Here is a 24,031-nt window from a genome sequence, read left to right on the forward strand (position 1 = left end):
AAAGAGGTTCAGGGACAGCACCCAGACCCTGAGTTCAAGCCCTAGGACTGCCAAAAAGAAAAAAAAGTTAAAGTAAAAAATGCCAAGTTAGTGTCCAAAAGTATGGAACAGAGATAAAGATGGGCTAGAAACTATCAATCACTACTAAAAAGACTGAAAGAAAACCTGACCATTAGGAGATGCCCTACTTATGGATCAGAAGACTCAACAATGTAAAAAAATGTCAGTTTGGCCCAAAGTGATCTAGTGATTCAGTGAAATCTCTTTGAAAATCCCTGCTGATCTTTTTTGCAGAGATGGACAAGCTGATTTTGAAATTCATGTGGAAATGCAAGAGACCCCTAAGATCTAAGGTGACTTTGAAAAGAAGAACAAAGTTGGAGGCCTTACTGCAGTAGTAATAAAGACAATGTGGAATTGACCTCTAGATAAACATAGATTTTGTTGTTGTTGTTGTTGTTAATTTTTTTGTTTATTGCATTTGTGCTGGTCCTGGGGATTGAACTCAGGGCCTAGATGCTGTTTTCAGGCATTTTTGCTCAAGGCTAGCTTTGTTTATTGCATTTGTGCTGTCTACTTTTGGCTTCTTCCTAGTTAAAGAGTTTCATGGATTTGATGTTGTTATAATTTGTGGAGGGGAAGGGAAAAAACAAATCATTTAACTAGGGATATAGGTGGACTCATTGCAACAATGAGACATACAAGTCATATGTCAAAAACGAACTTTACAACTTTGGTGGGGGGGAGGAGGGTTGGGTGGGGGGACAGGGGTAGGATGGGATGGGAAGGGGAAACAAAGGAGGAGGCTACAATGCTTGATAAGAAATGTACTCATTGGGCTCGGAAGGTGGCTCAGTGGTAGAGTGCTTGCCTTGCATGCATGAGGCCCTGGGTTCGATTCCTCAGCACCACATAAGCAAAAACAAAAAAGCCAGAAGTGGTGCTGTGGCTCAAGTGGTAGAGCGCTAGCCTTGAGCTGAAGAGCTGAGGGACTGCGCCCAGGCCCAGAATTCAGGCCACACAACCAGACCTCCCCCCACCCAAAAAAAGAAATGTACTCATTGTCTTGCCCATGTAATTGTAACCCCTCTGTACAGTATTTTCACAATTTAAAAAAAAAAAAAAAAGAGTCTCATGGAGCCAGGCACTGGTGGCTTACGCCTGTAATTCTAGCTACACAGGAAGCTGAGATCTGAGGATCAGGGTTCAAATCTAGGCAGGCAGGATTGTCTGTGAGACTCTAATCTCCAATTAACCACCAAAAAACAGGAAGTGGCATTTGTGGTTCAAGTGGTAGAGTGCTCGACTTGAGCTGAAGAGCTCAGGGACAGTGCCCAGGCCTAGAGTTCAAGCCCCACAACCAACAAAAACAAAAACAAAACAAAACAACAAAACAAAAACAACCACCAAAAACTGGAAGGGGCATGTGGCTCAAAGTGGTAGAATGCAAAGGAGCTCAGGCAAAGGAGCTCAGGGACTGCGCTTGGGCTTTGAGTTCAGGCCCTATGACAGACAAAATAATAATAATAATAATAATAATAATAATAATAATAATAATAATAATAATAAAAAGTCAGATGCCTAATGCTCATGCCTGTAATCTTAGCTACTTTAGAGGCTGAGATCTTAGGACAGGATCATGGTTTGAAGCCAGCCCCAATAGGAAAGTTCATGAAACTCTTATCCCCATTTAACCATAAAAAGGCCGGAAGGGGCTGACAAGAAAGTCTATTTCCAGTTGACCATCAAAAAACTGGAAGTAGTTTGGGCAAGAAAGCTAAGATCCTTAGTTCAAGCCCTAGTACCAGCACACAAAAAATTATAGAGACGTTTCCTAATTTTTCTCATTACAAAAATATAAGAAGTATATGATGTGGAGATGGGAGGGAGGAGAGGGTAGGGGAAAAACAAAGGAGGCAACAATGCTTGATAAGAAATGTACTCATTACCTTGCTCATGTAATTTTTAACCCCCTGTACAGTTTTTTCACAATAAAAAACTTATTAAAAAAAGAAGTATATGAACTGATGGATAAGTTATTTAGCTTAATTGTGGTTTTCATTTCACAATGTATTTGAATATCCAAATATCAAAATACACACTGAAATATTTGCCATTAAAGCTCTGAAAATAACATAAGGCGTACATAAATGTATAAAAATGGAGAGAACAGAGAAGAAAATAACCAAATTTGGTAACTTTAGGCTGGGATGTAGCTCAGTGGTAGAACAAGGACTGGGGTTTGGTCCCCAGCACCACAAAAAGAAAAAGAAAGAGGGAGAGAAACAGAGAGACAGAGAGCACACCACTGTATGTCTGGCAGAACTAACCCGCAGAACACTGGCAGTAGGCACAGAGGGACATGGCTTCTCTGGGACATCTGACCAGCCAGTAAGAAAAAGCCTAATGATCAGCTTCTTTAACAAAAACGTGGTGTGGTGGCAGGACATACCATGTGCATAGAGAGAGCTTACCATGGGCACGAAAGTTTCTCTCTCTCTTTTCTCCCCCCCCCCCTCTCTCTCTCTCACACACACACACACACACACACACACACACAGAGTCTATCTCTCTCTCCTTCCCCACTGGCCTCCTCTTATGCCAGTCCTGGGTCTTGAACTGAGGGTCTCCAACTCTTGGTCAGCTTTTTAGATCAAGAGTGTGTGTCTCTACCATTTGAGCTATAGCTCCACTTCCAGCTCTTCACCCATTCATTGGACATAAAAATCTCATGGACTTTTCTTAGATCCTCAGGTCTAAGCCTCCTGAGTAGTTGACTTAGAGGCATGAGCTACTAGTTCTGGGCTTGGTTCTTTCTTGTGTGTGAGCACCCTGTCTAGAATCTTCAGTGGTTTGCAGAAAATAGCCAAATACGACAATCTGAGAACAGCCAGTGAAGAGGCAAGAAAGAATCGAAGAGGGGTATGTTAGAAACTCATATTGAAATGGTCTGCTGTGTCCCCAGCATAGTGAATGAAAATAGACTCTCAAGGGATATAATTTTGAAAATTTTAGTGTACTGATTATAAAGAAAAGATTCTACTAGTATCTGTAAAGAAAAATAAAGCAAGCTAGTACCTTTGGCTTACACATGTAATCTTAGCTGTTCAAGAGGTTGAGATCAGAGAATTGTATTTCAGTTTTCCACCTGCCTCAGCAGAAAAGTCTGTGGAGATTCTGTCTCCAAAATAACCAGCAAAAAGCTGGTCTGGAGGCATGACTCAAGTGGTAGAGCACCAGCCAAGCAAATTAAGTGAGTGAAAGGCCCTGAGTTCAAACCCTGGTAACACAATAAGAAGGAGAAACTGAAGGAGGAGGAGGGGGGGGGGAGAGGAGGAAGAGGGGGAGGAGGAAAACGAAGAGGAGGAGGGGGAACTAAGAGAGAAAGTCAGACCCTGAGTTAAAAAACCCTGGCACAAAAACCAAGCAAACAAACAAGAAGAGGAGGAATAGGAAGAGGAGGAAGAGGAGGAAGACGAGAAAGAGGGAAAAAAGAAGAACCTGCATACAAATAGTTTCTTAACCACATTAACCTTATTTCAAAAACTAAATGGCCACATGTTGCTAACAACTGCCATATTAGACAACTAGGTTGCTGTAGGTTCTATTTGGATGCCTGCTCTAAATACCTCCACATCTGATTGAAAGCAGACTTGCTTTTATTCAGTTTCCTTTCCTACAGACTTTCACAGAGGCCCATTTTCCCTGATTACATTTTGTTTTGTTTTGTGGTAAGATAGATAAATACATATTTTCTTTCGTGAGGTGTGCATGTATCAACATCATGGTCTTTGTTTTGCTTTCCAGTTGTCTTCTTGGTCATGATATTTGAGACTATTACACATCAAGAGCTACCTGTGATCAAGTGTGTTTTAATCAATCATAAGAACAATGATTCATCAGTGGGGAAGCCATCATCGAATCCCAAGGTAAGACAATAATTACATTTAGCTTTCTATTTTTCTTTAGGCACCATACTTTGTAAGCCTGTTGAAGCCTGCCATGGCTAAGTGGGCTTTTCCCTTTAGGTATATAGGTGTGTTGTACACTCATATCTGGTGCAGCTTCAGCGTCTGTGTTCCCACCTGCTTCCCCCTGCACTTCACCAAGACCTAAGTATGTCTGGAGCCTGAGTGGTAGAGTAGATGCTTGTGGGCACAAAGAACACCATATCTAGGGCTGGTGTGTGTATGTGTGTGTGTAGACCTGGTTTGGATATCTAGCATCCAGGACTATGTGTGTGTGTGTGTGTGTGTGTGTGTGTGTGTGTGTGTGTGTGTGTGTGTGTGTGTGTGTGTGTGTGTGTGTGTGTGTGTGTGTGTACTCTTGTCCTGCTTTGGGTGAGGATCAGAAGGGACGCTGATACCCAGTCTGAGGTGCTGACCTTCTCTCTTTCCTGTTATAGAGAATCTGGGTTTCTTTCCTAAGCCTGAGCCTCTTACTTCCATCTACCTCCCGGAGATAGATGGACTTTTCCATTGGCATATAAAATCCACTGATTTATTTCACTTCTCTTCCCTAAAAGAGCTTTATTCTTGTGTTTAATGATTTCTGTTGACACTGCTGTGTCGTTCTCAGCCTGGTCCTGAGCAATGTCACATTGCTTCAGCATCCAAGCCTTGCTAATTCCCTGTCATCGCTCTCATAAACTCAGTCACATTCCTTAATGTCACTGTCACTCCGCTAATGCTTGCCCTCATCAGCTCCCTCAGTCACAGATCTGAAAGCCGCTTCCCTGCCATAACTCCTCTTAGACAGGACTGTCATACTACCTTGAGAAGAGCTGCAATCTTGACTGTGAGGCCCAGTGATTTCTCATCGCGTGGACTCATACGTAGTTGCTCTCTTTTCTGGCTCTGGTTCCAATCTCATATATATATATATATATATATATATATATATATATAATGTGTACCATTATTTGGTCTTGAACTCAAGGCCTGAGTGGTGTGCCTTAGTTTTTTTTGCTCAAAGCTAATGTTCTAACTCATGAACTGCAGATCTACTTCTAGCTTTTTTTTTTTTTTTGTCAGTTGTGGGGCTTGAACTCAGGGCCTGGGCACTGTCCTTGAGCCTCTTTGTGCTTAAGGCTAGTGCTCTACCACTTGAGCCCCAGTACCACTTCCGGTTTTTGAGTGGTTAATTGGAGATGATTGTCTCATGGGGACTCTTCTGCCCAGGCTGGCTTCCACAGATCTCAGACTCCATAGTAGCTAGGATTACAGCTACTGGTGTCCAGCCACTTTCAGCTTCCTGTGGGTTAATTGTAAATAAGAATCTTACAGGGGGCTGGGAAGGTGGCTCAGTGGTAGAGTGCTTGCCTTGCATGCCTGAGGCCCTGGGTTCGATTCCTCAGCACCACATAAGCAAAAAGAAAAAAGCGGGAAGTGGCACTGTGGCTCAAGTGGTAGAGTGCTAGACTTGAGCTGAAAAGCTGAGGGACAGCGCCCAGGCCCTGAGTTCAGGCCCTACGACTGGACCCCCAAAAAAAAGAACCTTACAAACCTTTCTGCCTGGACTAGCTTTGAATTATGATCCTCAGATCTCAGCTTCCTGAGTAGCTAAAATTACAGGCATGAACCACCAGCATCCAGCAATACCAACAATTTCTATGTGATAAACAGTAAAAGTAGACTAGCCAACTCCAGGGAAATCCCAATTAAGCATTCAGTCATTTTGTATTTTTATGAAGGTATATAAAAAATGCATGACATCATGTCCTAGCCAAAATCCCTCCAAAAGTCTTCCCCTAAGGAGAAGAATTAGAGATATTCTCATTATATAAACATTGTGAAATAGATTTCAGTAATAATATTCTATATGGATGTAAAACTCTTAATTTAATACATGATTATTTTCCCCATGGGAGAAGCACAATAGGTTTTAATTTTTAAATAGATTTGGTATCACATCACATCAGCTTATTAATAAAGTGTTTTATGATACTGCATTAAAACAAATATTAATATTACTCAGTAGGATATGTTAAGCCTTTCGTGTCTTTTAAATATAGGAAAATAGCTGTTCACATTTCTGTGTTCTCTTATTCAAAAAAATTAATGGCCTAACATGGTGGCATATATATATGCCACTATATGACACTATATGACATATATATGACACTATATGACACTATAATCCCAGAAGGTAGAAGCATGTAGATGCAGAGCTTGTGGCCTACCTGGCTACATCGTGAGTTCAAGATCAGCTGAGGCTGATCTTGTAAGTTGATCTAATAAGTTGATCTTGTAGGTTGATCTAGTAAGATCCTGTCTCAATTTTTTAAAAGTAAATTAATGATGATTGGTTTTGGTTCCTATTAATAAATTATTATTTTTAATATTTTATATTCTTTTGGAGTATTCAAAATTATATGAAGACCAATGGTACTTTCTCTTTTTCTTGTCACTACAGGGATTTGAACTCAGGGCCTTATGTTTGTTAGGCAGATGTCCTATCACTTGAACCATGTCCCTAGTCTAGTTCCTAAGCCATATTCACTTAAACCACAAATAATTACATGAATTTAAACTAGTGCAAGGACGAACCATATTTATTGTGCACTTTTAATGTAATAATGTTGAATCTATTCCTTTGGAATGTTTTCTCTCACTTCAATGGGCAATAAATTATTAGTGTTTCACTTGTTTTTTTTTTGGTCAGTCATGGGGCCTGAACTCTGAGTCTGGGCACTGTCCCTCAGTTCTTTGGCTCAAGGCTAACATTCTACCACTTGAGCCATAGTGCCACTTCCAGCTTTTTCTGTGGTGCTGAGGGATGGAACCCAGGGCTCATGCATGCAAGGCAAACACTCTACCACTGAGCCACCTTCCCAGCCCTTGCTTTTTTTTTTTTTTTTTTTAAGTGGCTTTGATTTGTTCTAGAGGTGGTAGTTCTCTGCTGAGCCATCTTTCTGGAAATCCTAGAATCCAGTGCTTTTGTTTGTGTTGATTTGTTTGTTTGTGCCAGTACTAGGAATTAGATTCAGCGTCATGGGTGCCCAACTCCAGATCACTTTTTTTTTTTGGTCATGGTGCTTGAACTCAGGTCCTGCGAGTTGTCCCTGAGCTCTTTTGCTCAAGGTTCTAGCATTTTAAGCCACAGTGTCACTTCTGGTTTTTTGATGGTTCATTGAAGATAAGAGTCTCGTGGACTTTTCTGCCCACGCTTTGAACCGTGATCCTCAGATCTCAGTCTCCTCAGTAGCTAGGATTACAGGCATGAGCCATCAGCTTCTGGCCAGATAATAACTTTTAATACTTCCATTTCTTTCCCATGGCAGAGGGACTTCCCATTTTACTGTTTTCTCTTTTTGTTTTTGTTTAATCATACTGGAAATTATTTTTGCTCAGGATTGTTCTCTGTTAAGCAGATAAAAAAGTACCGCTCCCTGTGGAGTCTCTTAATCCTTTGGTTTGGTGTTTCTTTTTCATATACATCTTTTCCTTTCTTTCTTTCTTTTGTTTTTTTAAATTTCTGAGACTGGGACTCAAACTTGGTACCTGACATTTTCACTCATTGGCTGACACTATACCAACCAAGCCACGCTACTAACCCCTTACATACATCTTGATAATTGTTTTTTGTGTGTGTGTGTGTGTGTGTGTGTGTGTGTGTGTGTGTGTGTGTGTGTGTGTGTGTGTGTGTGGTGGATATTAACTTAAGGCCTTGCACATGCTAAGGTTACCATTTTATCACTGAGCTATATTCTTGGCCATGAAAGTTTTTTGTTTGTGTCAGTACTGGGGCTTGAACTCAGGGCATGGATACTGTCTCTTAGCTTTTTTTGCTCAAGGATGGCACTCTACCATTTGATCCACATTTTACCTTTCAGCTTTTTGCTGGTTAATTGGAGAGTAAGAGTCTCATGGACTTTCTTGTCTGCAGGATGGTTTCTAACCTTGATCCTCAGATAGGAGTTTTCTGTGTAGCTAGGATTACAGACATGAACCAACAGTGCTCAGCCAGAACAATAAATGTTCTTGCCTTCCTCAAGGTGTCTCTGGGCCCTCCTCTTTCCTTTTTTCTCTTTCACTCATGGTAATACAAACATTTATTTTGCAGCTTAATTTAGTTGTTTTTGTGGCAGTGTGACAGTAGAGATGTCAGTTACAGCTCCCAGGGCTTAAAAAAGCTATCAATATTTGGGTTTCAGAGACACACGAGTTCACTCTATGGCAGCATAAAACAGGAAAGGGACACCTCTATAAAATTTTTTGTTTGTGAATTCTTTATTTAATTTACTTTACCTTTTTATTGTGGGGTCAAATGGGTGATGTTTGAGCCTGAACTTGAGATTTTGTGTTCTTGCTTTTTTTTTTTTTTTTTACTCACAGCTTGTTTCTACCAATTGAACCATGCATACATGAAGTCTAGAATTTTGTCAGTTAATTGAGAGAGTCTCAGGGACTTTTCTGCCCAGGCTGAATTTGAGCCTTCAATCTCAGATCTCAGCCTATTGAGTAGCTAAGATTACAGGAGGGAGCCACTTGTACCCAGGAAACTACTCAGGAGGCTAAGATCTAAGGGTCAAAGTTCAAAGCCAGCTCAACCTGGAAAGTCTTTGGGACTCTTATCTTTAATTAAGTTTCAAGTGGTAGAGTGCTAGCCTTGAGCACAAAAACTCAGGGACATCACTCAAGCTGTGTTCAAGCTCCAGGACCTGCACACACACACACACAACACACACACACACACACACACACACACACACACACTAACTAGGGACTGTAACCCACTGGACTGCAAAACAATACATTTTTATTGTCTAAATTATTAGCCTATGGTACTTTGTTATGTCAGCCCCAGGAAATAAGTATACACTAATTAAACTAAAATAATTATAAACTCACAGCAATGGTAAATCAGTACCTGCATTAGGGGAAATTTACAAAAAGAAAATTCTAGACAGATTTCCTCATAGGGTCACTGCTACTACCACACCTCTTGCCTGCTTTAAATAATTGCGATTTGTAGAGTAAAGGTGGGGCAGCAGCTTCTGTTATTGCTGGACCCTCCTCCTATCTCCCTCACAGAAGATAGTCTACACCTGCATATACACTTTCTCAGGAGAAAAGCAGGCTAGATCTGACTTAGTTGTAAGCTACACTTCTGTTTTTTTGTTTTTGTTTTTGTTTTTGTTTTGCCGGTCATGGGGTCTGAACTCTGGGCCTGGGCACTGTCCCTCAGCTCTTCAGCTCAAGGCTAGCACTCTACCACTTGAGCCACAGCGCCACTTCCGGCTTTTTCTGTTTATGTGGTGCTGAGGAATCGAACCCAGGGCCTCATGCTTGCAAGGCATGCACTCTACCGCTGAGCTACATTCCCAGCCCCCTTCTGTTTTTCTTGTTCACTTATTTTCTACCTGATAACTTCACTTAATATCTGAGAAGGGCAAGACCATCTGCTGGGTCCTCTGGGAACTAAAGAGGGCAAAAAACCACCAACCAACCAAACAAACAAACAAAAAAACCAACTATATTACTGATCTTATCCTTAAAGCATGTGAGTTTACAGGGAGAAATAAATAAAATCCCGGTGAAATATTATGTGCTCCTTAAAAAGATACCAACTACTTTGAAAGGTAAACTTGTTTCTCATTCCTTCAGAGGATTGTAAGTAATATGACTTTCAGTCTGCTCTCAGTGGGTCACAGCATGCTGGATTGTGTGATATTTCTACACATATATTTGACACAAGCTCCATGCTAAGCAGAGACGGCGTTGTTGTGAATTCACGTTGTTCTATCTACAACGCAGGTGCCAGAACACCCAGAAGATCTGGGGTGTACGTTGCGACCTGAGCGCACAGGGATGGTGTATGAAGCCGCCACTGTGGAGGTGGACGTGTCGGCCTCCATCACGCTGCAAGTGCGGCTCACCACTCCAGGGAACATTTCCTGTCTCTGGCTCTTTAAACACAGCTCCCTGGATTGCCAACCACACTTCGATGTACACAACAGGTAAGGGGGGAGAGCAAGGGAGGGATGAAAGGAGCCATGCTTTCTTGTATATCATGTGTTGCATCTAGAATTCCTCTTCAAGTTTCTGTCCATGTCTGTTAGAATGCTTTTTATTTTTTAATTTATTTATTTTTGGTGCTGGTCCTGGGCTTGAAGTCAGGGACTGGGCACTACCTTTGAGCTTTTTTTCTGTACCACATTAGCAACTCTACCACATGAGCCATATCTCCACGTCTAGCTTTCTGCTGGTTAATTGGAGACAAGAATCTCATGGACTTTTCAGTCCAGGCTGGCATGGAATTGTGATCCTTAGACCTGAGCCTCTAGAGTGACTAGATTTATAGGTGTGAGCCACCCAGCATCCAGCTGCCTTTCTTTTTAATTCTTACAGATTCTTCTGGTGCCCCATAGCTGCAGAGGAGGCATTGCCTTTCCAGGAGTGAGGAAGCAAATGTCACTAAGTGGCCTAGAGTGGCAGCACGCTCTAATCCAGGCGCTAGAGAACCTCTCTGTGGTTGACATGACCGCCATGAAATCTGTGTTTGTTCCTTTGAAGGCAAAGAAACTTTTGAGCAATTTTCAGGATGGAGGATTTAATTCTGAGGTTTAGTTCTAAATCTTGAAGCACATTCATTTTCCTTTCCTCTTTTGAGGCTGCATTACTTCTGCTTTTTAATGGTTGCGTGTGTGTGTGTGTGTGTGTGTGTGTGTGTGTGTGTGTGTGTGTGTGTGTGTATGTGTGTATTTGCTGTGTTGGGGCTTGAACTCAGGGCCTGTGTACTGTCTCTGAGCTTTTGTACGCAAGGCTATCACTCTACCACTTGAGCCATTGATCTCCTTCTGGCTTTTTAGTGGTTCATTGGAGTTAAGAGTCTCAGGGACTTTGCTGCCCAGGCTAGCTTCCAAGTGTGGTCCTCTGATCTCAGCCTCCTAAATGGGTAGAACTATAGGCATGAACTGCTGGCACCCAGATTTATGGTTCCTTTTATCTTGGGATTAAACCAAAACACTCTGTTGAAAGAGTTTGTGTTTAGGGGCTGTAGAAGTGCTCTGTGGCAGAGCACTAGCATGTGCAAAGCCCTTTGTTATATCCCAATACTGCAAAAAAAGGGAAAATACGAAGATTGGCTTAAAGAAATGGCCTGGAAATTTTAGGAGGGAGGGCGAATGAAGAGTGTGAAAGAGAGTGAATACGGTTAAAATAGTTTATTTGCATATATGAAAGTAGGAAATAAAATATGTTAAAATGGTTTTTAGAAGGGGGAGAGGGATTGGGAAGAGAGATGCAGAGGGTAAAATTGATCAGGGTGCATTGTTTACATGTGGAGAAATGTCATAATACGCCCCCTCTTTAATGACTAATATATGTTAACAAAAAAAAGATATATGCTAGAGGCTGATGGCTCATGCTTATAATACTAGCTACTCAGGAAGCAGAAATCTGAGTATCATGGTTCAAAACCAACCTGGACAGACAAATCCATGAAATACTCATCCCAAATTAATCAGCAAAAAGTAGCAAGTGGAGATGTGGCTCAAGCATCAACCTTGAGCCAAAAAGCACCCAGGCCTTGAGTTCAAACCCCAGTGCTGGCAAAAAAAATTTTTTTTTAAAGTAACTAACTAGTTAAATAAATAAATGTCAGTGTGAATTTAATCCATCACTCAATAAACTAGTGAATGATTTTTTTAAAAGAAAATACCCCTAGCCAAATTCATGTGTATGTGTGTGTGTATGTGTGTGTGTGTGTGTGTGTGAGAGAGAGAGAGAGAGAGAGAGAGAGAGAGAGAGAGAGAGAGAGAGAGAGAGAGAGAGAGAGAGAGAGAGAGAGAGAAAGTGCCAATACTGTGGCCTGAACTTGGGGCCTGGGCGCTGTCCCTCAGCTCTTCAGCTCAAGGCTGAGCTTTGGCTCTACTTCTGTCTTTTTGATAGTTTATTTATTTATTTATTTATTTTTGGGTCCGGTCGTGGGGCCTGAACTCTGGGCCTCGGCACTGTCCCTCAGCTCTTCAGCTCAAGGCTAATGCTCTACCACTTGAGCTATAGCGCCACTTCTGGCTTTTTTTCTTATGTGGTGCTGGGGAATCGAACCCAGGGCCTCATGCATGGAAGGCAAGCGCTTTACCACTGAGCCATCTTCCCAGCTCCTTTTTGATAGTTTATTATAGGTAAAATCTCATGGACTTTCCTGCTCATGTTGGGTTCGAGCCACAATCCTCAGATCTCAGCCTCCTCCTGAGTAACTAAACACTTGGGCCTCTTGGGATTATTTCATGGAAAATGCCTTGTGTCAGAATTGTTTAGATTTTGGATTTGAACTCAGGGGTTCATGCTTGCTAGACAGGTACTCAATCACTGAACCATGCTTCTAGCTCTTTTGGTGATTGATTATTTATTTATTTATTTATTTGTTGGTCATGGGGCTTGAACTCTGGGCCTGGGCACTGTCCCTCAGTTCTTCAGCTCAAGGCAAGCACTCTACCACTTGAGCCACAGCACCACTTGCTCACTTCTAGTGCTCTACTGGTTTTCTGGTGGTTTATTGGAAAGAAGAGTTTCACAGACTTTGCTGCCTAGACTGGCTTTGAACTACAATCCTCAGATCTCAGCACCCAGCTTGATTGATTATTTTTGAGAGAGAGTTTTGCTTCTTCCCTGGGATGTGCCTGGACTTCTATCTATTAGGCCATTAGGCTTCCAGACATATTTGGAATGACAGGTGTACCACCACACCCTTATAACCAGGCTCAAGCTTGAGATCTGAGAATTTAGAATTTTGTTTCCAAGCCAGCCTAGGTAGAAATGGAATTCTTTTTTTTTTTTTTTTTTGGTGGGGCCCGGGGGGGGGGGGGTGGTCCAGTCGTGGAGCCTGAACTCTGGGCCTAGCACTCTACCACTTGGAGCCACAGCACCATTTCTGGCTTTTTTTTCTTCTGCATATGTGGTGGTGAGGAATCGAACCCAGGTCCTCAAGCATGCAAGGCAAGCACTCTACCACTGAGCCACTTCCCTAGCCCAGAAATGGAATTCTTATCTCCACTTAATCAACAAAAAGTCAAAAGTGTAGCTATAGCTCAAGTAGTATGGCACCAGCCTTGAGCAACAAAGCCTAGAACTATACAAAGTTTCAAGTTCCAATCCTGGCATTATAAAAAGGGTGGTGGTAGTGGGGAAATATTATGAACTTTGAACTTTTCTTCTTTGGTTGTCCTTGAACCTTGATTTCCACCTCAGTGTTGCAAGTAGCTAGAGTTACAGGCATGAGGCACCACTGCTTGGCTGGAATTGTTCTTTAGAGAGGGGAGTAGGAACATCAGAATGTTCATTATCTCAGTATATCTTTCTTAGTCTGCAAATGGGGAACTGAAGCTGGAGGTCAGGAGACTGGGTATATTTGAGAAGAAAGGCCTTGTCCCTGAAGCCACTGCCAATGTGCCTGTACCAAGGCTGTGCATTTCCAATTCCAGATAGGGGCTTCCCTCCAAAGTGCTCAGACAGTGTCAGTTGATGGGGCTAGAATAGAGCTTTCTTTCTTGCTTCCTTGCTTTCTTGCATTCCTCCTTTCTCTTTTCCTTCCCCCTTTCCCTCTGCTTATTCCTCTCAATCTCCCTTTCCCTCTTCCTCTCTTTCCCTCTCTCTCTTTTATGTGTGTGTTGGTACTGGGTTTTGAGCTCAGGGTCTGATTACGATTCCTGAGCTTTTTGCTCAAGTCTAGTTCTCTACCACCTCAGCCACACCTCTCCTTCTGGCTTTTTGCTAGTTAATTGGAGATAAGAGTTTTACAGATATTTCTGCCCAGATTGGCTTCAAACTGTGGAATTGAAGATTATAGGCATGAGCCATACCAATGCCTGACTAGTCCTACTCTTGATGCTGAGTGCCTGTAGCTCACTAGCTACTGAGGAGGCTGAGATCAGGATTGTGATTCAAAGCCAAACTTGGCAGGAAAGTCTGTGAGAATCTTATCTCCAGTCAAGGTTGATCTGGATACTGATAGCTCACACCTGTAATCCTAGCTACTCAAGAGGTTCAGATCCAAGGATCATGTTTTGAAGCCGCAAGAAAGTTCATGGGACTCTTATCTCCAATAAACTACTCCCAAAAAGCTAGAAGTGGCACTGTGGCTCAAATGATAGAGTGCTAGCCTTGAGCAAAAGGAGCTCAGGGACAGTGCCCAGGTCCAGAGTTCAAGCCCCATGGCTGGCAAAAAAAAAAAAAAAAAAAAAAAAAAAAGTCGAGGTCAAACTAACTGTTCAAGCTGAGTGTTTGGCACAGGACAGAAGCTGCAACTTTGGTGCCACTGTCACTAGGAGCCACCAACCTGGTGTGACACAATATGAACTTTTATATTCTTAGTTTCACATTTTCAAAGTAACCAGTTCTCTTTCCTGTTTTGCAGAGGAGTGGTGTCCATGGTTATTTTGAAAATGACAGAGACTCAAGCTGGAGAATACCTACTTTTTATCCAGAGTGAAGCTACTAATTATACAATATTGTTTACCGTGAGTATAAGAAGTAAGTCCAGCTTGCTACAAGGTATTCCCAGTCTTCTAAAAAACATGTGGCATGAGACCCATTTGATTTTGTACCACAGTTTGAGACAGAGTATTCAGGCTTCTCTTAGTATGAAAGTGGATTGATTGAGTTCATTTCAGGCTTCCTATATGTCTACTTCCCACTGAGAACTGACATGTGCCCTTGGAATTTAGACAGTGTCCTTAAAAACTCAGCCATACTCTGTTCAAGACCCCTCCTTTTTTTGTGTCAGTCCTGGGGCTTGAACTCAGGAATTTTGCTCTTGCTTGGCTTTTTTGTTTGAGGCTGGAGCACTACCACTTGAGCCACAACTCCACTTCCTTCTTTTTGCTGGTTAATTGTAGATAGGAGTTTCCCAGATTGATTTGTTAAGGGGTGTGTGTGTGTGTGTGTGTGTGTGTGTGTGTGTGTGTGTGTGTGTGCGCGCGCACGCGCGTCTACACACACTGCACATGCTAATCCTAGATCTTGAAATCAGGATTTGGGTAGGAGTTTCCCAGATTGATTTGTTAAGGGGTGTGTGTGTGTGTGTGTGTGTGTGTGTGTGTGTGTGTGTGTGTGTGTGTGTGCGCGCGCACGCGCGTCTACACACACTGCACATGCTAATCCTAGATCTTGAAATCAGGATTTGGGTACTGGCCCTGAACTTTCTTTGCTCAAGGCTACCACTTGAATCACAGCTCTACTGTGGCTTTGATCTTTTAGTAGTTAATTGGAGATAATAATCTCATGACTTTACTGCCTGGATTGACTTTCAACTGCAATCCTCAGATCTCAGCCTCTTGAGTAGCTAGGGTTACAGATGTAAGCCACTGGTGCTGGGCCCTTCCATTTTCTTTTTATTTTTTCTCCTTTTCTTGTCTTCAGTAATGGGTGAATGATAGAGTAGAACTGGAAAACATTTGACCTTTGACCTTGGAAGTCTTAGGTCTTTTTTTGGTTGTTGTTGTGAGACTTGAACTCAGGGCCTGGGAGCTGTCCCTGAGCTTTTTCCACTCAAGTAGTATTCTACTACCTGAGCCACAGCACCACTTCTGGGTTTCTGGTGGTTAATTGGAGATAAGAAACTCATGGACTTTTCCTGCCTGGGATGGTTTTGAATTATGATCCTCATTTCTCAGCCTCCTGAGCTCAGGTTTGAGCTGCCCACACCAGGCTTAGGTCTTTAAAAAAACATTTTTTTTTGGTTGTTCATGGGGCTTAAACTCTGGGCTTGGGTGCTATCCCTGAGCTTTTCAGCTCAAGGCTAGTGCTCTACCACTTGAGCCACAGAACCATTTCTGGTTTTCTGGTGGTTAATTGGCGATAAGAATCTCAGGATTTTCCTGCCCAAGCTTTAAACTGTGATCCTCAGATCTCAGCCTCCTGTGAGTAGCTAGGATTGCAGGCATGAGCCACCAGCGCCTGGCCTAAAATTGTTTTTTATAGCAATGCTAGTGTTTGAACTCAAAGCTTGGCTCTTGCTAGGTGTTATTTCAGTTGAGCCACATCATTAGTGCTGTTTATTGCGGGTTATCTTTAGAGGTTTTCTGCCTAGGCTGGCATCAAATCTAGATCCTCCAGTGCTCAGTTGTTAGAATTACAGGTGTGAGCTACTGGCATCCTGATCCTAATTCTAATCATGTTTCCTATATTGCCATGTTTGGCAGGTCACTGAACATCTCCAAGTGTCTATTTCTCTACCTGTAAAAAGATTAAAAAAAAAAAAAACAACACCTAAAATCAGCTGAGTGTGGTCTGGATGTGCAGAGCCCACTGTGGTCAGGAATGACCACAGCTGCCCCATGTTGGAGCTGTTCCATGAAGATCATCACATGGGCTCACATTTATACAGACATCTGGCATGCAGGGCTGATGAGGATCACTTTGGGTCCCTTGGGGGTCATCTGACTGGGTTAAGGGTAGGATGTTAGGTTCCAGTCAGACTATAAGGCAAAACCAAATAAAGTCAAAATGTGTTTTGGAAAGCCCTTCAGTTACTCTGAAGAGCGCTAGCCTTGAGCTGAAGAGCTGAGGGACAGCGCCCAGGCCCAGAGTTCAGGCCCCACGACCGGACCAAAAAAAATTAAAAAAAAAAAAGACAGGTGCTCTGAAACCTGTAAGATCAGACAGAGCCCTACATTGCCTTTGCTTTCCTGTCCTCTTGCTCTTCATCCCCCTTTTGACTGAGTCTGTGCTCCAGGCTGGAAGAGAATAAGAAATTTCTCCTCCCTTTCCCTTTCTTCCCTTCCCTTCCCTTCTCTTGCTCTCCTCTTCTCTCCCTCCTAGTCCCCTCTTGGCCTCTCCTGTCTTTCCTCTTTCCCTTCCCTTCCCTCCCTTCTCTTCCCCTACTTTTCTCTCCTCCCATTGCCTCTCCTTCCTTTCCCATCCTCCATTCCCCTTCTCATGCCTTTTTCTGCCCTCCTATCCATTCTCTTCCCCTTCCCCAAAACCTCAACAGTATTCATGAAAATATAATGTCTAGCTTAAGGAAATTAGTAGGTTATTCACTTCACTTATGCATTTTTTTCTCATGAAAATGGAGAAAATAGGGTAAGATAGTAAAGAACTTGGATTTCTTTAAGTGAGTAGCTCAGGGAAGGTTTAATATACAGAAGGAAATAATTTTGAGGACAGAGGTTAATTAAAGCATAATCAAGGAAAATCTTCCGGGATCTGAGTTGGGAAACCTGGGTTAACTAGTAAAAATGCCTTGGATGCTAATTATCTTCCTTGACCTTGAGTTTTAACACTGAATATTTAAAAGATTATCACACAGAAGCAAAGCTACACTTAAAAAATTAATCTAGAGTGTAGAACTAGGACCAAAGGTTGGAAATGACAGGGACGAAAAGCAAAAATAACCACAAACTGGGAAAAAGATACTTGCAGTTTACAGTCAACATAGGATTAGTAGTCATAATATGTCCAGAGTTTTTATTTATTTATCTATTTATATTTTATTTTTTTAAATTTTTTTGTCCAGAGTTTTTATAAATCACTAAGAAGTAAAACTACATATTAGGTATATATAATATAAACAATTTATAATATTTTAAACAGAATTTATTATAGGGAGAGAGAGTAGAATTAAGTATAAGATAACTTCCATTCAAAAAAGTTAGTCTTGTTACAGTAGTACATTTGTATTCCAGATACTCAGGAGGCAGAAATCAGAAGGATCTTAGTTCAAGCTAGTAAAGTTATTGACACTGTATTTCAACCAACTAGTGGAGTGTAGTACACCTATAAACGCAGCTACTCAGGAGGTGTAGGTAAGAGGATTGTGGTCCAAAATATGAGACCTTGTCTGAAAAATAACTTAAAAAAATCTGGAAGTGTGGCTCCAGTGGTAGAGTTCTTGCTTAACAAGAATGAGGCCCTGAGTTCAAACCCTAGAATGACCCCTCCAAAAACATTAGTAGAAAAATGATTCAGCAAGTATTGGTGGCTCATACCTATCATTATAGATACTCTGGAGGCTGAGTTTAGGTGGACACAGTTCTGGTGAGTGCCTGTGTAAGAAACAAGACCCTATCTCAACTATAACTCAGTCTCCCCAAAAGGACTGGAGTCATAGCTCAATGGTAGAGCACCTGCCTAGCTAGTAGGAGGTGACTGGAATGACTCCACCCTGGGATATGATAAACTCTAGTTTTCACAAAAAGTTTATAGGTAATGCTTGTAATCCCAGTACCAGGGAGGCTAGGGCAGGAGGATTGTGTTTGAAGTCAGGCTGGTAAACAGAATGAGACCTTTTTACAAAAAAAAAAAAAAAAAAAAAAAGTAAATAAAAAGCAGTAGGAGAGGGAGGAGAAGGAGAATGAAAGGAAGAGGGAAAAGAAGGGAGAAGATGGGAATGGAGAGTCTAAGCAGAATAGAAAAAGTGTGTGTGTGTGTGTGTGTGTGTGTGTGTGTGTGTGTGTGTGTGTGTGTGTGTGTGTGTGTGTGAAGGACTAATCTGAATGGGAGGCTCAAATAAGCCTCTAAATTTGGTTCCAATTCTAGCTCTGTGTCATAATATTTGTACTTAGTAGGGCTGGGAAGGTGGTTCAGTGGTAGAGTGCTTGCCTTGCATGCTTGAGGCCCTGGGTTCGATTCCTCAGCACCACATAAGCAAAAAAGAAAAAAGCCAGAAGTGGCACTGTGACTCAAGTGGTAGAGCACTAGCCTTGAGCTGAAGAGCTGAGGGACAGCACCCAGGCCCAGAGTTCAGGCCCCACGACCAGACCCCCCCCAAAAAAAATTTGTACTTAGTTGTGTATGAAGTTGCAGAAAGTTGTCTTACAGTATCATTACATAAAGGATTTAAGCTATCATTTCTAGTTTCCTTCTGTGTATCAATATTGGTGTGTTCACATCCCTTTACTCCACTTGCTTTGTTGGTGTGGATTGATGAATCACCTAGAGAAACTGACCGAAAGAATACATGTTAAAGTTGGCATTTTGCATCGAGTTGCATTTCAAATGCTGGTTGGGTGAGGGGAGCCAAAGATTCTGTGGTGCATCTGTTTAAAAGGCAATAACTGGGGGCTGGGAGGGTGGCTCAGTGGTAGAGCGCTTGCCTTGCATGCCTGAGGCCCTGGGTTCGATTCCTCAGCACCACATAAGCAAAAAGAAAAAAGCCAGAAATGGCACTGTGGCTCAAGTGGTAGAGCGCTAGCCTTGAGCTGAAATGCTGAGGTACAGCGCCCAGGCCCAGAGTTCAGGCCCCACGACCAGACCCCCCCCCAAAAAAAAAGGCATTAACTGAAGCATTAACTTAAAAAGATACAGGATTCTCTTTTGGGGGAGCAATTGTTTTTACCATAGTAAAATATTTATCATGTATGCTGCTTCAGATACCTTGCTGTATACATTAAGAAGACCTTATTTTAGAAGACTAGAAAATCAGGACGCCCTGGTCTGTGTATCTGAGAGCATCCCGGAGCCAATCGTGGAGTGGGTGCTGTGTGATTCACAGGGAGAAAGGTAGGACATGTATGAAGGTAACTGCCATTATTGCAATGTCTTTGGTCCTTTTTTTTTTTTAAACTAGTACTGGGGCTTGAAGTTCCACTCTCCCTTAGCTTTCTTCACTCAAGGCTGGCACTCTACCATCTGAGCTACACCTCCATTTCTGGCTTTTTGCTGATTAATTGGAAATAGTCTCTTGGATTTGTCTGCCCAGGCTGCCTTTGAATGAGGATCCTCAGATCTCAGCCTTCTGAGTAGCTAGGATTATAGGCATAGGGCACTGGGGCCCAGCCATCCTTTTCTATTGTACTTGATACTTAGTTAAATGTAGGTAAAATTAGGTAACAGGTAGGTATAATTTATTTTTTCCCCATCTCAACAGAAAACTTTGGTTCCTTAAACATGAAGAATGACTGGTATGGAATTAAGATAGCGGATTGTTTAGTAAAAGGGTCTTTGGGATCTCCTCAAATCAACTACAGCCCCTGCCCCACTACACAATACAAACTAATAAGTTGTAATGATCCCTTGGGTATCTGACACATTTGAGTATTTTTTTTACCTTTTTTTACATGCTCTACTGTTTTCATTGGTCTCTTACACCAGACTTGACAGATTTTAGAACCTGTAATCTTTTATTTTTCTAGGCGAGTGCTCTACTACTGAGCCACATCCCCAGCCTGAGTCATTTAAAAACATGTGTTTAGTCATAGGGCATTTATTTTCTAATTGCAGCTGCAAAGAAGAAAGTCCAGCTGTTGTTAAAAAGGAGGAAAAGGTACTACGTGAATTATTTGGAAGGGACATAAGGTGCTGTGCCAGAAATGAACTGGGCAGAGAATGTACCAAGCTGTTCACAATAGGTAACACTGAAATATCATGTGCTTTTATGCTAATCCTTAGAAAATTATCTGAGACTAACAGCTACTACTTAGCTAATCATTCACCTTCAGAAAAACTTTTCATGCCTTTATACTAGATTTATTAATTAATTTTTATACTGTTACTGGGACTTGAACATGGGGCCTGGATGTATCTCTTAGTTTTTCACTCAAGGCTGGTGCTGTACCCCTTGAGTCACAGCTCTACTTCTGGCTTTTGGCTGGTTAATCAGAGATAAGAATCTCACAGGCTTACCTGCCTGGGCTGCTGGCTTCAAATTGTGATTCTCAGTTCTCAGTCTCTCGAGTAGCTAAGATTACAGGCATGAGCCACTGGCGCCCTGCTTATAGTATTTTATTTGTTTAGGTGCTGGGGATAGAACCCAGGGCTTCATGCATGCTTAGCATATTCTCTTCTACTGAGCTGCACTCCCTAGCTTCTTAATACCATTTTAAATGGAATATTATGGTATCTATAAGTGCAGATTTTGTCATCAAAGAACAGTTAGTATCTGGAAGATTATTTTATTAATGTAGTTACTAACATCAAATTCATTAAAATCTTTGTTCATCAAGATGTTCCAGATAGATTTTGCGATTGAAAAATAAAAGCTTCCCCCCTTTTTTTTTCTTCCCTGGGATGTTCTTGTCTTCTAGATCTAAATCAAACTCCACAGACCACATTGCCCCAGTTGTTCCTGAAAGTAGGGGAGCCCTTATGGATAAGATGCAAAGCGGTTTATGTGAACCATGGGTTTGGGCTCTCTTGGGAATTAGAAAACAGAGCCCTGGATGAGGTAAGGTGACTGCAAGTTCATATTTAAACATGCAGGAAGAAGGATCTCAATGTACTGGCTGGAAAGACTAAATGCGCGTTCTGTTTTATTACCACCCAGGACAGCTCCTTTGAGATGAGCACCTATTCAACCAACAGGACTATGATACGGATTCTGTTTGCTTTTGTGTCATCAGTGAGAAGAAATGACACTGGATATTACACTTGCTCCTCATCTCAACATCCCAGTCAGTCAGCTCTGGTTACCATCCTAGGTAAATGCAGGCCATCCACGCAATCTTTATGTTAAAGATTCGTAAATGTTTTGTGTGAGAGATGTTAGTACAAATGCTGACTTCGGTGTACCATGATGGAGGGGAAAGCTGAAAAAGAAACTAAGGAAAGTGTGTTTGTGGTTTGGGGTTTTATTTTCGGGAAGTACTAGGGTTTGACCTCAGAGTTTGCTTTTGCTGAGCAGGCACTGGACCACTTGAGCCACTCCACTAGCCAAGAAATGGAGTTATAATAACGGTGAGCTAGTTACCTGTGGCTCGTGCCTGTAATCCTAGCTATTCTGGAGGATGAGATCTGAGGTTTAAGGTTTAAAGCAAGTCCAGGAAGGAAAGTCTGTGAGACTCTTATCTACAATGAACCAGAAAATAGCCAGAAATGGAGATGTGGCTGAAGTGGTAGAGCACCAGGCTTGAGCGAACAAGCTAAGGGAGAGTTCAAGGCCCTGAGTTCAAGCCCCAGTATTGGCACACACACAGAAAAAAAATAGCTTTGCAAAGCTACCCATTCCTTTCCTTTTCCAGTGAAACCACATTCTTTGGAGTACAGCTCTATATACATACCTCATTATTATGTCACCATCTGTTTGTGTACTTTTTTGTTGTTGTAGGTCATGAATTCAGGGTATGGGTGCTTTCCCTGGGCTTTTTCACTCAAGGCTAGCACTCTACCACTTGAGCCACAGCATCACTTCTGGTTTTCTGGTGGTTAATTGGAGATAAGAGTCTCATGGCCTTTCCTGCCCAGGCTGGCTTTGAACCATGATCCTCAGATCTCAGCCTCCTAAGTAGCCACCTGTTTTGTCTTCCAATTGGCCATGAGTGACCTAAGGACTAGGGAAATCTCTCTTCTTGTAATCCAGAGCCTGACACTGAATAGCTGCTTAGTAACTATTTACTCTGAGAACCTGCTGTTGGTACAGTGAGCCATTACTTGAAGAACTGAGACAGGGAGAGGCTTGAGTGGGCTTATATATTATATAGCATTTGTAAATAACTACCCTTAAGTAATCTCAAGTCAGGGTGCAATCTTTAGCCATCATGAAAATACTAAGAAATGTGCCCAAGAAACTAATAAGATGTTGCTCAAGAAAACTGTGTAAATATTGCTAGCCAGACTGCAATTTTCTTTGTGCCTGGAGATGATTTTCTGTGTGACCTAACACTGACAGAGTTGTTTTAGTTGAAAGCCAGTTCTGCCAGATTCTGTCCCTAGCATGTTCATAGTGTATGTGTGTATGTGTGTGTGTGTGTGTGTGTGTGTATGTGTGTGTGTCTATTTTTTCCTACATACATATCTGGGAAGAAGACCAGTTGTTTACTTTTTTTTTTTGTCCAAGACCAGGATTCAAACTCCATACCTGATGCTTTCACTCATTATGTTGTGTGTGTGTGTGTGTGTGTGTGTATTAGTTTTGGGACTTGAATTCAGGGCTCAGGCACTGACACTGAGCTTTTTATTTTGCTCAAGGATCACACTCATCACTTGAGCCACAGCTCTACTTCTGGCTTATTTAGTGGTTAATTGGAGATGGGAGTCACATGGACTTTGTTGCCTGCGCTGGCTATAAACTGAGATTCTCAGCCTCCTGAATGATTAGGATTATAGGTGTTAGCCACTGTTACATGGCTACATCCTATTCTTAATCTTGACTCCAAAAGATTATGGGCTCAGTCTTAGAACTGAGAATGATGATTAAGTTTTTCTTGGACATCAAATGGAGCTTTCCTGTGCAGAATAATGAATAAAATTTTATTTTTACTGTTTTAATGTTTCCTTACGAACTTCATTATTTTATTCATAACTGATTTTTCTTACAGAAAAGGGATTTATAAATGCCACCAATTCAAGTGAAGACTATGTAATCGACCAGTACGAAGAATTTTGTTTTTCTGTCAGATTTAAAGCATATCCACAAATTCGTTGCACTTGGACCTTTTCTCGAAAATCATTTCCTTGTGAACAAAATCATCTCGAAGATGGATACAGGTGAGACAACCGGAAGTGCCAAGACTTAGCACATTGGGCATAATTCTCCTTTGAGAGGGACCGTTTTGTTTCCTACTATGGGTTTATGGATGTATATCTTGGGGAGATTCTAGGAATCAAACCCAGAGCCTTGTGAATATTAGTCAAGTGCTCTAGCACTGGGCTCAATGACTTTATGTATATGGAGTTAAAATGAGGACAAGAAAACAAACAGTACACTGAGAATACCATAGTAATAATCTTGTGTGTGTGCATGTGCGTGTGTGTGCAAGAGTGCACATATCTTTCCATGTTCTGGTACTAGGGCTTGAACTGAGAGCTTGTGAGCTGTCCCTGAGCATTTTTTGTCCAAGGTTAGAGCTCTAGTATTTGAGGTGCAGCTGCTATAGTACTGGGAACTGAATTCAGGACCTCTCATTCTAGCTCGGGGTTTTTGCTCACAACTGGCACTCTACCACTTGAGCCCTGCCTCTCTCCAGTTCTAGATTTTTGCTAGTTAATTGGAGATAAGAGTCTCTCAGATTTGTCTGTCTGGGCTGGCTTTGAACCTCCATCCTCAGACCTCAGCCTCCTGAGTAGCTAGGATTATAGGCATGAGCTACTACTAGTGCCTGGCAAGCAGTAGCAATCTTTTTTTTTTCTGTGTGTGCTGGTGCTGGAGC

The 24,031-nt window shown here is 41.9% G+C and overlaps 1 protein-coding gene across 1 annotated transcript in view; it reads left to right on the forward strand.

Moving 5' to 3' along the window:
* Flt3 (fms related receptor tyrosine kinase 3) overlaps positions 1-24,031 on the forward strand; it is an 84,657-nt gene that overhangs the window by 19,999 nt on the left and 40,627 nt on the right. The window contains exons 2-9 of the mRNA XM_070001973.1: positions 3,808-3,929; positions 9,759-9,961; positions 14,362-14,477; positions 19,319-19,448; positions 20,169-20,296; positions 20,972-21,111; positions 21,211-21,364; positions 23,201-23,369. Of these exons, the coding sequence (XP_069858074.1) occupies positions 3,808-3,929; positions 9,759-9,961; positions 14,362-14,477; positions 19,319-19,448; positions 20,169-20,296; positions 20,972-21,111; positions 21,211-21,364; positions 23,201-23,369 (1,162 nt within the window). The remainder of the gene's footprint in view (positions 1-3,807; positions 3,930-9,758; positions 9,962-14,361; positions 14,478-19,318; positions 19,449-20,168; positions 20,297-20,971; positions 21,112-21,210; positions 21,365-23,200; positions 23,370-24,031) is intronic.

Source organism: Dipodomys merriami, unplaced genomic scaffold, assembly GCF_024711535.1.
Source record: "Dipodomys merriami isolate MVZ:Mamm:240054 unplaced genomic scaffold, mDipMer1.0.p SCAF_6, whole genome shotgun sequence".
In the NCBI taxonomy this organism is placed as follows: domain Eukaryota; kingdom Metazoa; phylum Chordata; class Mammalia; order Rodentia; family Heteromyidae; genus Dipodomys; species Dipodomys merriami.